This window comes from Parasteatoda tepidariorum, chromosome 1, assembly GCF_982258835.1.
Source record: "Parasteatoda tepidariorum strain Cologne lab strain chromosome 1, Ptep-v5.0, whole genome shotgun sequence".
NCBI classification, from domain to species: Eukaryota; Metazoa; Arthropoda; class Arachnida; order Araneae; family Theridiidae; genus Parasteatoda; species Parasteatoda tepidariorum.
This window is the reverse complement of record NC_141755.1, coordinates 65,611,241-65,630,398: the sequence shown is the minus strand read 5'-3', so window position 1 is coordinate 65,630,398 and position 19,158 is coordinate 65,611,241. Positions and strand designations below refer to the sequence as shown.

The 19,158-nt window shown below is 28.6% G+C and overlaps 1 protein-coding gene across 4 annotated transcripts in view; it reads right to left on the bottom strand.

Moving 5' to 3' along the window:
* Window positions 1–19,158, bottom strand: part of LOC107438670 (teneurin-m) — a 487,196-nt gene that overhangs the window by 49,109 nt on the left and 418,929 nt on the right. For all 4 annotated transcript variants that reach the window (XM_087165593.1, XM_087165588.1, XM_043039103.3 and 1 more), the window contains 4 exons: window positions 12,729–12,996; window positions 9,051–9,191; window positions 7,297–7,546; window positions 5,326–5,561 (listed from right to left, as the gene is read on the bottom strand). In XM_087165593.1, the coding sequence (XP_087021719.1) occupies window positions 5,326–5,561; window positions 7,297–7,546; window positions 9,051–9,191; window positions 12,729–12,996 (895 nt within the window). The remainder of the gene's footprint in view (window positions 1–5,325; window positions 5,562–7,296; window positions 7,547–9,050; window positions 9,192–12,728; window positions 12,997–19,158) is intronic.

Genomic DNA, 19,158 nt, shown 5'->3' with positions numbered 1-19,158 from the left:
TTTAGACCATTGTTTCAAAATTCTTATTTGTATATTTAATATGCTTGAAAGTAAAGAGCTATGTATATGTAATTGAAACTGTACATTACATATATTTTTGTTGAACCTACTCTTAGTGTAATATTAAGATAATGTTTTATTATAACATGGATTTTGATTGATTGATATTATACTTTAAATTGCTAAAAAGTTATTGTTTTTCTTGCCATACCTTGTAATGAAGAATAAATAAATATAGAGAATATAACAGAAAGAATAAACTTGAAAACTCTTCATGTGTACATAAAATCTGGGAACGAATTACTATGAACGCTGTGACGAAATACTGTGACGTATACAGTGACGGAACTACTAGTTGTAAATTATACCTAGTTTACTCTCATTTTTAGACCATTGTTTCAAAATTCTATTGATTACGCTAAGTTATTTTTATAGCACTAATACCTTTTATCTAACTCAAAAATGTTGTTTGTGAATATCATTACGCTTATTTGTATATTTAATATGCTTGAAGGAAAAAAATTATGCATATGTAATTGAAACTGTAACATATATTTTTATGTTGAACCTACTCTTAGTGTAATATTAAGACAATGTTTTATTATAATATGGATTTTGATTGATTGATATTATACTTTGAATTGATAATTTCTTTAAATTGCTAAGTTATTGTTTTTTTTTGCCATACATTGTGATAAAAAATAAATGAATATAGAGAATATAACAGGAAGAATTTAAGACGAATTAAGGGCATTATAGGTAGATCGTTTTTATATTTTTACTTAGAAATTCGAAAAAATTATAAAATTCTTTTTAAGATTTCAAATATAATAACTATGAAAACAAATAAATATGCAAACTTATTTTTAATATTTTATTTTATGAAACGTTTTGAAAATTAAATCTAATTAAACAAAAATCTAAATTAGCTATAAATAATCGAATAAATTCTTGATTCTGAGATGGCTGCTCTTATAATTCGTAGATATTGTTAGGGCTTTTCTTTAAAAATGTTATCTTATCTATCCGTACAGTGACTGCATAAAGCTTAATGATTGCGTTACGCTGTCAAGCTAAATGATTGCGTTGATTGCTAAACTCTCATTGCCATTACATTCCTTGTAAACTGCTTACGAAAGTGATTACTTATTGGCTTATTTTTGCTGACAAGGATTCCTAAAATGAACATGATTGCGCTACACTGTAAAACAAATTATGGATCAAATTACATTATAAAGTTCCTGAACTTTGTGTGCATCACCGGTAAAATAAATTTTTACCGAAAAATATTACACAGTAATTTCTACGGTAATATTTATTAAATTAAAATCCCTCAGTTTAGTCACGTTAATTATTAATTGGGTGCTTTATTATTACAAGGTTTATTGTTTCTTGAGTACTTAATAATTTTTTTAATTATTACAAGGGATAAATATTATTTTAAATTAATTATTACAGTAAAAATTGTTGTATATCAGATTTCTTGTTCCGTAAAATTGGAGTTTACACTAAAATTTTTCGGCACACTAAAGGACGGTGCTTTTTACCATAATTTGATCCGTTATTGTAAACTCAAAAACATCTGTATTAAAAAAAAAAGAGAAAGAAAAAAAAGAAGCAATTAGAGACGAAATAATGCACTATCTCCATCTCTGTTATTAACATCCACGAAATCAAAGGGAATACTGAGTTTTAACTTTTAAGCAGTTTAAACTAAGAGTAAAGGGAATACGATGAATTTAATTTTGTGACTTACAACTGTCTGAATCTAACTTGGAACCGTATTTTTTTTAGAGTGAATGCCTTTTAAACCACCTTGTCCCTAACACAATTTCAAAGTTTGATAAAAAAAAAACATTATACTATTATTCAATTAGCACTATACTGTGCTTTAGCTCTATACTATTATTCATTAGACATTATACCACAGTTCATACTTTGCCTTGTAAGTATATCATAGTAATTTTTAAGGTTATTATTTTTTTTTACCCAGTGGTTTGAAACGCGTAATATTTTTCTTCTACATCAAAAATTCTTTTATACAAAAATGAGAATGATTGATCTAAATTAAGCTGAATAAACATTGACGCTTAAAATATTTTTTTGATATAAGCATATATTTTCTTTTCCTTCTTTCAATCTTCTTTGTTTTATTTTTGTAATTTATAAAATTCCGTGCAGATTTATTCGAGTTATTCGCAAATATGATATCTTCATCAAATCCCCCCCCCTCAATTCGTTTCCGGTTTCATGTCAAATACTTACACAGAAATTTGATCTAACTAACTTCCAAATCTTAATTACAATCAAAATATTCTCCATTCGAGTCAAGGGTAGAAGTCATTTACATGTCAACCAGCTTCAAAAATTTTATTTTTCTAATCCTTCCAACTCTTTTCAGAGTCACCCTACCCCTTACAGCCCGTTTCAAGGATCCCGCGAGACCCTTCTGCAGTAAAAGAGTTCTTAAACCCTCAGGCAAAATTAATCATAGGACGGCGATCCAAGGAAAAGGTTTAATTAATTTACAGAAGTTTATAATAACAGCTGGATGTATATTTATGCCAGGAATAAGGTAGCATAAATGAAGTGGGGTTGCTGGGAAATTGCAAGATTGAGATGCTATTGCTCTTAAAAGAACATAGGAATATATGGCAAATTGCCCCTATTTATGTAGATTAATGGGGGCCGTCAATCACAGCGGCAGAAAAATTAAAACATCGTTGATAAGAGGGAGATGCGATAGCGGTGTTTGGAGTTTACAGAGGCGTTTGTGGAATTATCGATATATGTTTGATAAGGGTTAGATAAAAACTACAATTAAATTTTTTTGCAACATTCTTTTTTTTTTCTTAAAAAAGGGAAATTCTTTTTTAGTGATTTAAAAGGAAAATTTACTTTTGGATTAATTTTGCTTAAAAGAAAAATAACGTGAAAAATTAATTTGTTTCTATTTTATGTACCAGGGAACCGCAAAGTAACGTCTTTTCGGCGTATTAATTATTCGCTATTCTTAAAAACCAATTCACTTTTTTCGATCCATTTCGATTCATTTTCTACCCGGTATTGAAAGGTTGTTGTTAACGAGGGTGAATGCATTATTGATTAAAAATTAAATCTTTATAACAAATATCAAATGCACCGAAAGGACATTTTTTCCCGGTCCCCCTAACACTATTCTCATAGACTACACTGTAAAAATACATATTCAAGTATCACGAAATTTTCTTCGTCTTTGACAAAACCGGTTCTTTGGATATGCTAAGATCAAAAATTTTGTTGAAGTGACGAAATAACTATCGTCCCTTCTAATTAACAATTATCGTCAAAATTAAATAAATATTTCGCCAATTCATTTTAAAAAAAAATTCCTCACTGCCGAAATGTATTAGTATTCAATTTTTCTAATAATTACTTTAGCAAGGATATCATCATGTTTGTGGATCCATGTCACCCTAACGACATAAGAAGGACTAAGAGAAAAAAGATACTAATTACACCCATGCTCAAGCGGGATTCCAACCCGGGATCTTCCCTATGCGGGACCAACTCCTTGATCACCATACAAGCCGGTTGATTCCGTCACTTTATTTGTAATCGTCTAGTTTTGACATATTAGATAACTATTTCCCATTATGCTCCATGATGAGGTTTTTAAGGAAACATTTTCATTATATATTTGAGTTTTTCATGATTTCGAGAAGGAATTATTCTTAAAATTATCAAAATAAACTGAAGGATTGCTGAAGTATCGAAAGTGAGAGTTTTATTTCTGAAAGTGTTCCTAACGGATTTGGGTCGGAAAGCATGATGTATTTTCTGGAATAAAAATCTTAATTTTGACAATTTAGGAATTTTTGAGAGGTATATCGATGTTTTAGTCAATCATTTTATCACGCAAGAACGAAATTTTAAACTAAATCCGAACTCTCAAATCTTTGACTAAACTAATTTCTTAATTGAGTGTTATCGCAGGGGGAATGGTAGATGATTTATTGCCCTATTAGGTTTAATGACAATGGCTAAATAATTATTCGTTGAACACTATATTTTATTTTGTATTTCCTAATCAATGCGCTACGTTAACGGGGTAGAGCCTCTTAACTGTTTAAGTTTAAATTTTTATGTTTGCCTCAGAAGTAAGCAGTTCTGACATGTAACAAATTGTAATTTGTGTACGGTTAAGAAAGGGAAAACCTCTTCACACGCTTGGAACCCTTTTTTGATTTATTCAGTACAAATATAAGATCTTTATGAACAAAATGTTTGCGTTTTGACTTTAAGCTCGGTTAATAGTTAACATATCTAGTCAAAGATATACATTTTGACTAGTTTCCCATTGGGTTAAGTGATAGGTTGCATTAAAACCTATGCTTTCTGAGGCATGCACATACTCATTGACGAAATGCTCACTCGGAACGTTTCCTGAAAAATAGCTTCGTCAATAACGAAGACAATTCTTTCGGTTTTTAATCACGGGGAGTAACATTAATGCAGAGCTGTTATAAATGTTTTCCACAATTATAAAATTTGTGTTTAAATCAGCAATGAATAATACAAATTTTGCTCATGGTAACGCAACTAGACTGACTATTGTATTACAATGTAAAAAATTCCGGATGAAATTACTGTAAAAAGTACCAACCTTCAGGATGACGGTACTATTTAAAGTTCATTTTTAACGGAACATGTTTTGGAACAAAAAATCTGATATACCGTAATTTTTACATTTGTAATTACCGGGAATTCACTAAGAAAATAAGCATTGCAAAAATTACGGTAAAATGGATTTTACGGATGATGCAACCAAAGGTGCAGATACTTTATAACGTAATAGGATCTAAAATTTTATACAGAGCAAAAAGGTTTGGAAATGATACTTTGGAGCACTGTTGATATATTTTAACCGCTGTTAAACAGCCGAACCAATTTTGAGTTTACAACTACAGATGTTGAACTCCGTAGCTTTGAAATTTTGAGCCCAATCCAGAAGTCAAGGGAACTCCTGGATTATGTATTGGAGAAATTTTGCTTTCGCGGAGGACTTTTCGATGAAACTAACCCACATTTAAGTGACAAGAAGACCACAGAAACCTCTCACGATTAGCCTGAAAGCAAGGGGACTCTATCCCATTACTGAGGATATTTAATGTCAGCACTGCGGTAAGTGCGAGCCGTGTGCGGAAATCGTATCGACCAGCCATCGCTGTGATTCGAACCCGTTTCACCTCATTGGAAAGTGAGCGGTCTATCCATTGAGTCACCACAGTTCTGAAATAGAAAGGTATTAAAAATGTGAGTAAGCTTTCAAAGTCTGTGACTTACCTTTAGGATACGAAAGTCGAGCTTCTAAAGCTGGTTTTCCATCTCCGCAGTTATCACGATCTCTTGGTAAACAGCGATCACCACTGCCAACCACCACATCGAAATTGGATTCCAAGTCTTCCACTTTATCCAGGGAGTGTATCCTGAGAATTTGATGCCTTTCTGGATCAGAGATATAAAGATGTCCATCAGTTGGACTCAGGGTGATGTGATAGTGGGTAGACATGTCAGTCGTCCTGTTGAAAATATCCATGGAATACAAAGCGTCAAAATGTGACGGAGATCTACATTGAATCAATTGATTTATTTCTTTGGTAGTAAACAGGCAGTTTATATTCTATCAGATACAAGATGCATCCCATAAGAAGCAGATGGAAATTTGCGGCATTAATGCGTATCAGAAAGATTTCAACATATTGTTGATTATGTCTATTAATATGCTACATTGTTGATCATGTCATATTGTCTATTAATGTGTTATTATAATTATGTCATATTCCTTACCTTTTGTTAGATTGTTTAAAATATAATTTTTTTTATGATCTTGCATGTATTTTAATACAGTTCAAAATAGGAAAATATAAGACAATTTTTTTTTAAAATAATGCATTTATTTCTTCTTCCGTGACTCAGCTTGTATTTTATCGGACATTTATTATTATTTAAATATGGCTTTAAAGCTTGTTTTTCTGTTCGAATGTTTACATAAAGTAAATCCTAAGGTAAAAATGTCATCGGTTGTCTACTTTGTTCAGAATTTCAACGTACAATGAAAAACTATAAAAATGATAAGAAATTTAAATGGAATAAACTTCTAGATAACTTTATAAAATATAAACAATTTATTAGTTGCTTTTTGTGACTGTAGTTTCTTGAAAAAAAAAGTGAAAAAATACGCTATAAATACATTCTAAAATATATTTGAATAAAAATTAAAAGCTATTATTTTTGAGCCATAATTCAAAAATAATTCATTTATTAAATTAGTTTTAATTAATTAACTTTAGTGCAGGGGCTTACTTTCTTTTAATATTTTTACTGCTTAGTCAAAATAGCATTTTTAACGTTGTTTTAAGCTTGGGTCACAGAAAGTTAAAATCGAAATTAGAGCTTCTGTCGTAAGTTGTAGACCACTCACGAAATCATGACTGTCTTAAATAGCTTTCATATGGGCATTGCCAATTACCCAGATTTTATTGTGAGTTATGTCAGTCCATGATAGTTTAACATGTGCTCCGAACTAAGCTGCTTTAATTGTATTTTTGAAAATGCTGTTACAATTTACTGGCGTTTACTTAACTGCTATTTACTGGAATATTTATTTACTGTTTATTTACATATTTTGGTCAATAAATTTTGTCAAAATACATGTTTAGCAAACATTATTATAACTTATTAAAATTAATATTAAGAACTATTGAAAATTTATTAGTTTTAAACCTAATTAATTATTTATTTATTTTTATTAATGAATTAATTGGTTTGAGTTTTTAGTTTTGAACGGTTTGAGTTTATACATGCAATTAACAAAAGTTAATTGCATGTTTACAAAAGAATACACGAATAATACATGCAATTAAATTAAAAATGAAATTCTTAATCTATAAGCTAACTAATAGTTTATACAAATAAAAATCTATAAAGTATTTGAATTTAATGATTGCGGCTTGCACAAAGGAATTTTAACCGTTAAGCCTAAAAATAGATAAATAAGTATAAGTTTCCTCTCCTATGGCATGTTGCTATGGCTACCAACACCAGCCAGCAAAAGGAATTAAACACGTGAACTTTATTTACCCATCAAATAAGAGTGAGAAATAATTTTATAGTCTGATTTGAATGATTGAATGCCTCCTTTTGGATGCTCTAGTTTGGATATAGTAGCTTTCGTTGAATTACTTTTTTTAAAAAAAAGTCTAAATTATTGTTTAATTTAACTAGATAAATTCATTAAAATGTATAATTATTTACCTCATTCGGAAAACTGTATAAACTTGTCCATTGGGTGTTATTCTACGAATGAGATTAAAATCTCCTACATATACACTGCCATCTGGTCCTGACGTCAAAGCTACCGGTGCTAACAATCTAGCTTCTTTAGCGATGCCATTACATTCGGGACACAGCATCGGCCGTTGATGTCCTGTCCCCATTAGTGCTGTTATCACTCTCGGTTGTTGCTTAAAATATATTGTTGTTCCATCCCCTTTTTGTAAAACGCCTGCATAAAGAAAAAAAGTAATTATTAGTTGAGAAAAAGGCTTTTAATATGCGATGGTACTCAAATGTGCGATACCCTCATTGTAGATGGAGGGCTTTACTAAAAACATACTAAAAATTTAATGGAAATTAAGTGAAAACGACAGTAAGAAAACATAGCCTTCTATTAGCTGTAGAGAGAGTTTGGATGTTGTTTGAGAAAATTTCCTTTTGGAGTTTTTAAGTTTGTCATTGTTAGTCAAAATATTATTATTATTTTTACGAATATTCGAGTAGAAAAGTATTTACACGATAATTTTATACATTCTTTTTTTGTCATAACACTGTCTAAATATAACCATGGTAAAAGAAAATGTTTACTAGAACTTACTTAATTAATATGCGTATTTTTTGATAACGTCCCACATTAAAACACCTTTTCTATATAGGTTTTTCAGATATGTTTAAATTTTTATTTTTTGAGATAACACTGCGGTGTTTTTGAGTTTTGCAAATTTGACCAAAACCTAATGGATCAGATCGATCACATATACAGCAGATATATTAATAAGGAAAATCATTATAATTGTTTTGTTCTTTTCTTAATATTAAAAAAAGTCTCATATTAGGAATTTTTTAGATGAATGATTTGTAATTTTTCACATATTTTAGCTTTTTTATTTTGCGAGATAACAACGGTGTTTTTGAATTTCACAAACTTGCCCGGATCCTATTGAATTATATCTGTCACATATACAGTAGACATATTAATAATGAAAATAATAATAACTGTTATGTTCTTTTCTTAATATTGAATAGAATATCTCAAATCATAAATTTTTTCCCTAAATAATTTGTGGTGCAAATTTTTAATAACTAATTATCTTTGTAAGTCATAACGCGTTATTTCTTTCCTATTAATATGAACAGAGAAAGCTTTAAACAAATATTAATGTGAATAATTTTCGCAGCCTTTACATAAATAGTTCAATCAGTTACAATCTAACCGTATTCTCGTATATCTAATGTAGCCAAGTACAAAATTAAATAATTATAGATATTGATAGGAAAATTAACTCTATAAAAGATTCACACAAGAGGATTTTTTTCCCACTGAACTTAGCATTCTTATGAAATGAAATTATCGAAGTTTCTATTGAAAGGCAGGGAACATAATAATGATTTAATAATTATTGTATGAGTATTATTATCTGTGAGAAAAATAAAGATTTCTATACAGGTAATAATATGATTCTGCATGTCAGACTGTTACTTAGATAGAATCATTTGAACTGGCGAATCACTCAGCTGGAAACAATAGTAAAACAGTTTGACATAAAAATGTTGCCTTCTGAAAAAATGTGGCATAATCCTATATGAATTGCTTAGTAGAGGAAAGAATCCCAGTATTTTTTTACTATTTTAAAAGTACACATATCTAAATTATTTAAAAAAAATTTCAATTTCTTTTGCATTGTATATAAAAAAACATGTAGTTTAAATTTTTAGTGTTTAAATAATGTTACCTTCATGGAAGTTGTAGCGATGATGTATATCCAAATTCCAACCTCCAAGCTCTGATGTTTCCATATCATATCCTTTAATTGTCATGGAATGAGAGGTCCATATGATGCCTGGGCAATTTATGTAATCATATCCAACGAAAACTTTGGAAAAGTAATAAAAAAAATTAGAAACTTACGACGTTCGCAAGCATTCAAACATAATTTTTTCAGGATAAGAGAAAAAAATTAGTACATTAAATATCTTGAATCACTTTTAGTATCATACATATCATAAACGATTAGCCACATTTCATAATTTACAAGCATTCCTTATTGTTGCAACATTATTCCTTGTTGCAACAATTTATTTAATTTTTCTTCTCCACCTCCCTGTTCTCCTTCTTTTATTCTGCATTTCGACACAGAAAAAAATCTTCTTTATTATATATCTTCAAACTCAGAGTTCGACCCAACTGCAGATATAGATGTATAAACTGTAGATATTTTGCTACTTTATTTGAGATCTTTTTTTAGAGTTTTTTTTATAAAAGACATTATTTTTACAAGTACTTGGTTTAAAAGTATTTTTGCAGAATGCCAGTTTTATTAACAATAAAAAAAACTCAATAAATTAAATGCCTTAAAATTAAGAAAAAATTTCCATAAGAAAAGCTCAAAGGGAAATTCAAAATAAAAAGTTTTCATTTTTTTTATAATTGAACCAAATAGAATATAGAAGATTTCTCTTTAGTAGAGAGATAATTGGGCATAGATACAGAGAGATTTAGTACAGAGATTATTTTTTTGAGAGTATAGATAATTGATTATAGACAATTTCTCTTCGAGCAACCTAATTTAAACTAACCTTTGAAGTATAGTTGACAAGAATTTTGTGCACGTCAAAGCATTACAAACTGTAAAAGTAGTTACAGTTAATTGCTTGTCTATTAAATCACTGAAGATAAAATTGAAAAGCCCTTACTTGAATTTGGAAAAGCTAACAACTTTCGAGTACTTTTAATTAAAGTAAATTATTACAAAAATTTTTTTCGAAGAACTGAATTTTGCCAACGCAATCAAAGCTAACTTAAAGATGATATATTTACTTTTTGATTTTCATTACCCTACCTTAACGTTAATAAAAAATAAATTATTCTAACTTGCTACTAATAATGCAATTCTGGGGTGCAATGAAAAAAGTATTCACTTAACAGACTTATAACCAATTTATAATGCCGTGAGTATTGTTTACAAAAATTTAATGCCTTGCAAATGCGTTAGAATTCCTGAGCTTGTTTTAGTTTCGTGCGTGTTTTCCAGCTTCTCTTAAAGTTGTATACTAGCAATCTTAGATAGTTAACTATAATTAAATAGCATAACAAAAAATATCTTACAGAAGTTTGTAGAACGCATGCAGAAATTCGATGGCAACATGTAGAGTAATGGAACAGTGAGCATTTTAAGGAGAAAATAAAGATGGGCTTCAAATCAAACTAAGTTCTTCATGGCTTTACAAGTACGTCGTTAAAGTTAAAGTAGAAAAATAATTTTATGTTCATTATTTAAACATTCGTGATGTAATCCCCAATCACAACTAGCTCATACGGAAAGAACTAATTTACTTTGCTGCATATAACTGAATTCTTTTATGTATTTAGATCCTTTTTCATTTTTCAAGCGAAGTAATTAAATCTTATATTGTTTTTAAATTAAATCATAATTACTGCACGAAATTTCATCAACAAATTTAAATTTTTAATAGATACTGCAAACTAAACTTATATGTTTCATTAAAATTGAGAAATAAACCGTATCATGCAGTTTGAATCGATTAACTTCATTTAAGTCTATGGTTCATTGAGTGCGTGGTTTATTTAATTCTGAGTAAGGAAATAATAAATCAAATACATTATTTTTTCAGATCAAGTATAATATTAAATATTAAGCTTGAGAAAAAGTTGATTATTCATATGCAAATAATTTTACAATTCTTTTGTGCTTTTATTAATATGTAATCATATTCAAATTTTCTATTTTTCATTTTTTAAAGTTTAAATGCCTTTTTTGCTTTCAGTATTAATTACATAACTATGCTACATAATTACTTACATAATTACAGCATTAATTACAGAAATGCTTGCATAAAGACTATTGATTTATTTGTACATTTATTCGTCCAGTGATGATGTTAATTATCCTTTAAATCTCCCGAAGAGTTGATGTACATTGAAAATTTGTTAACTTGAAATTTTTCTAGTACCGACAGATGTTAAATAAATAGCATTTCTTATAAACTTGGCACTCAGGGAATTTAAAAAAAAAGGCTCCTTGAAAATTTCAGTTTTTTACAAAAAATGTATATGGTGCAGTATTTAATTATACTAAAAATTTAACTCTTAGCATTTCTATATAAATAACACTTGCTTTAAATTTGAAATTTAATAGAGAGAAGTAGTATTAATTCTTGTCCTTCGAAGTATTTTCGGTGGTGTCCAGATTCACGGACTATGGAGAAGTAGATGATACCATAAATTTTACTGCCTTTATTAAATATCATGACATTTCTAAATCTATAAAAGTTTAATGAATAAAATAGACTTGCCTTCTAATGCGGTCGCCTCATAAGTGTATATTTAAAAATATTTTCATAACTAGACTATCTGGGAATCAACCAAAGATAAGGCGATCCGATTCTGCAAATAAGAACCTCGTATCGGACTGTAAACCGTTGTTGAAAACTGGTTAGAATTGAAGTGAAACCTCGAGAAGACCAGGCTCACCACGGGCTGACGCGCAAATGATGAAGATGAAATATTCAACTGAAGAATTGATTTCCCCCATTTTAATTATTTTTATTTATTAAACAAGAGTTGTCTTTCCATTTTGTCCAACGACGAAAGCAGTTTCGATCATTTTAATTTCTTTATTGGATATGTGACATTGATTATTTTGGATAGATAATAATATTTTATATTGGATATTCATTAATTTTTTTGTTGGATAAGCACCTTCCACTTGAAATTCAGAAAAATATTATTTCTGTATAAATTTAGAAGTTTTGAATTAATATCTTAGACTCATATATATAACTAGTGTTATCCGAACATAATTTATGGTGATTTCAAAGCAACTTTTATTTAAGATTCCAAGAAATATATTCCTATGTAATTTCAGTTTTTAACAAATGTGTTAAACAAACATATAAATATAGATATGAGTTATTCTAACATGTATTATGGTGATTTCAAAGCAACTTCTATTTGAGATTCTTTAAAATGTGTTTAATTTCAAAGTTTTTAACGAATATGTTAAACACATATATGAGTTATCCTATATTACTGTGATTTCAAAACAACGTCTATTTCAGATTTCAAGAAATATATTTCGGTATACTTTCAGAAGTCCTTAACAAATGCATTTAACTCATATATAATTATAGATACGGGTTATCTTGATAGTGTTTTCAAAGCAGCTTTTATTTGAGATTCTTAGAAATATATTTCAGTATTATTTCAAAAGTTTTTAACAAATATATAAAATGGTTGTGAAATTATCTTAATACATGTTATGGTGAATTTATATAAAGATTTAAATTCCATTAGCAGGCAGGCATTCAAATACAGTATGCTCTTTAAATTTAAATTCTCGAGTAAATTTAAGATGTTAAATCATTTTAAAATAGAAATAATATTTATTTACCTCTTGCCGTGGTTAATCCATATACTTTCTGTTTATAAACATTGCGTTTACTCCAAGCGTAAGTAAATTTGATGTCGGGATCGGCTTCAAATATTCGCTCAAAGAATATGCCTTCAATAATGATATGCAGGTGGACTAATCGTAATGTTAAGGATATGTTGCTGGGAGTAAGTTGCAGATGAATTGTTGATAAATAGCCGTGGGCATGACTGCTATGATAAACGAGATGCAGATCAGATCCTGGGATAGATAAACTTTCCTGCAGAACCTATGATTAGACAAATAAGCGTTCCTCATTTAATGTTTCCCTTTGCACTGGTACGTTTACATTTAAACACTAAACACAATATTTTAATCAAATTTTGGTGAGTTATTCTTAAGAAACAATTTGCCGCCCCGAGAAAGTTTTAAGACTGCTACAATTTGTTTTTCGATTCTTAAGATACATTGTAAATTTATTTCTACTTACTAGAAATTTGATTACATTAAATGTCTTTTACAACAATTATTTTCAATAGAAAATGGAATTGTCGCTTTAGACAAATACACATATTTGCCTCAAAATTAGCATTTAAAATAACTCAAGCGCAATAGTGTACAATCTTTGCTAATAGTGTAATAATGTGAAGTGTAATAGTGTACAATGTATTGATGTTTGACAGTGTTATTCATAAATGAATGAAACCATTGGATGCTGATTTCAATAAGCTGTCAATAAGAGAAATAAGAAGCAGTGATAGCAACAAAGATACATCTTTTTTTAAAGCGGAAGTGTTCCCGAAAATATCGAAAGAAGATTTTCTTTTGTAAGGGAGAGGATAACTTAACTGGTGGTTGCCCAGACATGGTTGGAATGGTAACTGCTGCTGAATAAGGTAAAGGATAAAGAAATCATTTTTACATTTGCTTATGCGAGAATAGGAATGGTGACTGCATTAAGCGAATTTGATAGATTGCCTGATAGAAATGACCCGAAGACTCGAGGCGAGTTTCTTTGAAACTGTACGATTGGTAGGTTGTTCACAATCTGCCATTATAAGTATTTATTTGAAGTGGATAAATGACGGTGAAACTAGTCGTAGACGCCTAAGTGTTGGATGCCCATACGTCATCTAAGAAGCGGGATGTCGGAGACAGTCCCGCTTGGTAAAACAAAATCAGAGGTAAACAGTGACTCAGCTGACAAGCAGTTCAAAATTATTGAATACCAAGTGCAAAACTATTGAATACCAAGTTTCAAACTCACAATTCATCAGGAATTGTTGGATACGGGACAGCATAACAGTCGTCCCACTTATGTGCCTCTGTTGACTAAGGGCCAAAGTCAACTACGCCTATATTGGGCCGGGAAACATCGACACTGGACTATGGACAAGTTGAAGGCAGTTATCGGGTCACAGTAAAATGTAATTGAGTATGCGGTTGTAACTTTCTGTCTTTTCAGTGTATATAATTTTATAATGAAGACAAAAAATCATATATATTGTGAATCGCAAATAAATGCTTAAGCGAAAAAAAAACTTCTGAACTTTAACGAATTGTAGTTAGTGAAGGTGGTTGTCTTCATAATATTTTTGGTTGTTTGTTCTGCAAATTTCTATTCATAATAACATTGCGTTTCTCGAATAACCTGGATTAAAATGAAAATGTGTCATTTAAAGCACTTTTGTAACGAGCAACTGTCAACCAAAGGAGTCATGGGTATTAAAGTTTTGCAATTTTGAGAACATCATGAATTGTGGCGATGTATTAAGTATTTAGTGCTTGCCACCTTTACTTCCCAGACCATCTAGTACTTATTGATCTCAAATCAAGTGTGATTCATACCACTGTCACGGATTGAGCCATGCTACAACCCAATGACATTGCAATGCTTTAAATACATAACCAGCATAGCAGAAACATACTAGAATTTCCTACAGTTAAAATGTTTCACAATTAACAAGCAATTAAAATTCTTCAATTTAATATTATGCTTTGAAAGAATTTTAAATGACATTTTGTCTTCAGAATAGAGGGAAAAAATATCTCAAAGTTAATTAACATTCGTGTGATAAAGGAAGTAGTAAGAGTAATTTACTAGCAAAGCTTTCTCTACTGATAGATGACTTAGGTTTATAATGTTAAGAGTTTCTATAATAGGAAATTAAATAAACATGATTCGTTATATATTCCATTGATGATGATTGACCAGATGATTTTGCAATTTCTTTTTTGTAAAATTGTAAAAGCAAAAAATACGTGTATTGAATATCAAATCTGACATTTCCAGTCATATTTGCAGTTATATTTCTAAAAACTTTTATATCGTGCTTTTAAATTAATACTCAGTATGCAAATAAAGTATGTTACGAAACAAACTAAATAAAAGACAATAAATCACAAGATGTATGAATATTATTTAGCGACATCTTTAGCTTGTTTAGTTCCATTATTTTAGCTTGCTTACGTCTCTGCTATTTCCCTGAGTTTATTAAGACTTCGGGAAATAACTGAAAGAAAATTAACTCTCATGTTTAAAATAAATATGCAAGCCTAATTTACTTTAAACGTTTTCTGTTGATAGATAATTTAATGTGGTTTATAAAGTTAAAATTATTGTTAATAAGATCTTAGCAACACAGTTTATGTTATCGCTAAATTAAGTTTGGTTTGTAAGCTAGAGAAGTAATTACCTTCTTGCTTTCAGGATCAAATTTCGTTTAAACTATTTTCAAAGTAATAAAATTAAGGAATTTAATTTATTTTCGGAGAAATTCCTTTTTTTTTAGTTCAAACGTAGCACTTGTAACTTATTAAATGAAGATTTAATAAACTAACTAAGAGGTGGTCGAAGAAAATATCCTGGAAATAATCTTGTTGATGTAGAAAAGAAGAAAAATATTCAATTACAAATGTGATTAATTGGATTTTCTTAACTATAACAAGAGGAGGGGAAATGTTTTTAATTGCAGTTAGTTATTTATGCTTGCATATCTTGGTTTAAAACTAGTGTAAGACTAGACATAATTTCTCCTTATTTTTAAAATAACTCAAGTGGATGAGGAAAAATATTTTCCTATAGTCTTAAAATTTTAATTTTAAATAAAATAAATAAATAATCACTAACGAGAAATTAAGTATCCTTTTGAATTGCGTAGTTAAAACACATATTAGATAAAAAAATTCTCAAATTCCACATAATTATTAACTAATAATTATTGAATATCAATGAATGGTTTTAAATCTCAAGTTAACTAAATTATGTCTTTCCTTTTGAAAGACTGAAATAATAATTAGTTTTTCAATATCCATTTAAAATGTCTAGCTTTTTAAACACTAGAAGGACTGAACAAAGCTGTTTACCTAGAAAGTCTGAAGAGGCCCGTCTGGCTCTTTCCAGATTGATTGTGCGTATATAGATCAGACATCCAAAACATTAAAACATAATTATAATTAATCTAATAAGATATATATTAAGGAATCGGCCATTAAAATTCAAAAGTATTTTATTCGATTTGATTAGCTAAAATATCTGATTAAACGGAACACTGACTTTTCAATTATGCATATACATTAGTTTCTTAGATAATTGAGCTTCTCTCCCCAGTAAATAATAATTGTAGATATCTGAAATACACTTTTTTAATGAAACTGGAGTACCTTAATATTTACTAAAGTGTATCTTATGATCAAACTAAAAAAGCTTACCGACAAAAAAAAATCTTTGGGGCCACTCTGGCCTCTCTAGTCATGGGCATAAGAATCTATATATACATAAATGTATCCATCTATCTATCTATCTATCTATATATATATATATATATATATATATATATATATATATATATATATATATATATATATATATATATATATATATATATATATATATATATATATATATATATATATATATATATATATATATATATATATATATATATATATATATATATATATATATATATATATATATATATATATATATTTATATATGTATATATCAAATATAAGGCTCGTAAACTTAAAAGGGTCTGCTGTTCAACGACTGCACAGTGGGCCAGAAGACCATGATCCTTGGCCAAAAGTCAAAAATTAAATTTCAACTAAAATATGTTTAGGCAGCTTTAATATCGCACAAATTGAGTATTAATAATCTGTGGTGCACGAGGAGTTTTAAGTCGTTTAAATTTTAAAAAATAAGAAATAAAAAAAAATAATAATAATAATCATTCCAAACATTATAATTTACTTTTTAGACCGACGAGAGTACAATGTGGTGAAAAGTATGTTAATTTTTTTTTTAAATTTAACTTTTAAATTTATATTTCAGAAATATATATAAGAATTGCACCTTTCTGTTACATTTTCATCAGAGTAATTAGTCTGAAATTATAGTACAATTTTTCAATTTGTTGGATTAGTTAATACTCTTGATAAACTTATAGTTTATGTTATCATTTGACATTTCACAATGTTTGAATCACTTTCGAAACTTATCTCCAAAAAGTTCCACGATGTAATTACCTAAACTTTTTTGTGTTTTCTTCTTTGATGTTCCTTCTTTCGAAAAAACCTGCCCCATTTTGCCCAGATTGCAAAGGTGGACTAAATATACCGAAAAGCAAAAATTATGTTTTTCTTCATGGTTTCGCGTTATTTTGTAATATTACTTCGGAAATATAATTTGCTTTTCATTTTTAATATAAAATTACGACAATTATTATATTTTCATTTGCTATAGTTAATTATTTAAATGTACTATAAATATATTTTTTTTTGCTCGCCATATTTCTGCCTCTATCTTGTTTTTTTTTGGTATTTTTAGTGCATTTCAAAATTTCAACTATGAATTCAATTTACCTGCACATGAAAACCCTAAATAAAAACCTTCAAATTTTGAAACAAATTTTATCGAAATACTAATTTTGGCCGCGAAACCTTGGATGCTGGCCCACTGTGGACTGTTGTAAAACAAAATATCTCAGATTAAAATTTCTACCAAAAAAATTAAGAAACAATAATTGTAGTGACAAATGGAAAAAAAAATATATTAGCTGAATTGTTCTTATCAATAGAACTAACCACATTGAATTGAGGCTTTTTTTACCATTTAAATGATTGTTTATAAATTCTTAATTGAAATAAAGGGAAAACAATTGATTTTAGTTAGAAAATAGTTTGAAACCTATTAAGTTATAGATTTTATCGATTGCATCTATAGCATTAAATTTTTCTTAAACATTAATCAAAAAAATATAACTTAAACTTAGTATTTTCAACTAAATAAAAAATTAAATCATTATCTTTTAAGGTTAAATTTTTAAAAGAGTTTTTAAAGTATCTAGTAGAAGATTTTTTAAAATTTTTGGTTTCGTTAGTTATAAAATTATTGGTGAAAAGTTTGAACGAAAAATTGTACTTTTAAACGAATTTCAAGTCGGTGACCCAAGTCTTTAATGATAAATCTTATTTTTAAAATACTCTGCATTTCGCAATATTAATAAAAGCACTCTTTTATACTTTATAGAATTTGTTTGACTTATTATTCACTTAAAACTAAGTGTCAATTCAATTTAAGAAATTGTAAATTCTGTGTATTTCAAATTTTATCTAAATTGCTTTTAGAAAAAATTTTTTTATTATTTAACTAATTGTTTAAAAGAAAAATGCTTGCCGTTGAATCATTTAAGAGTTTACTTTTCTCAAAAAAATCGTGTAGAAACATTGTATTTTCTCATTTTAAGTATAGATTTATTTTCACCATAATTACAATATGGAAGACATTTGCATGCTTGTAGCGCTGTCCTAATAATAACCATTAGATAAGTTTACTGTTGAAGTCATGAAGCATGTTAAACATTTCTCTAAACGATTGGACAAATCAATGTTATCAAAGCAACGGTTTTGTGTTTTCAGCTTAGCGGCACATTTGCGTGTTGTTTATATCGATAACACGTGCTTTTCAGTTTTCGAAAAATATTAATCAGATTAGGATAAACAATTCCGACCTTTTACTTGAGCTAATCGATAGCAATAGAATTTATCGAATATATGTGTGACTCATTTTATTCTTCTTTAAGTTTGGTTATCGTGGACATATTTAGGTTATAGTCACGATATTCCTCGAAAAGTGTGTACTTTAAGCAGTTTCATTTTTAACTCTGTTATCATCAGAAAACGAAAAAAAAAATTCTTACTTTCCGAAGAAGAAAAGGCAGATTTAATATAGTATAAATAATAATTTATGTGGTAAATAGTTTCAAATGCAGTTTGAATACAATTATTAATAGAATAATACAAATTAAACCTTTTGTTAATTTATCTGCTAGCAAAAACGTATGCGAACCGAGAAAAAAATATAGTCAAAACTACCAGAATATGGTACTGTTTTTCTGGCTCTATTATGGGAGCAACAAAAAGATCGATAAAGTGCGTCAACAATGAT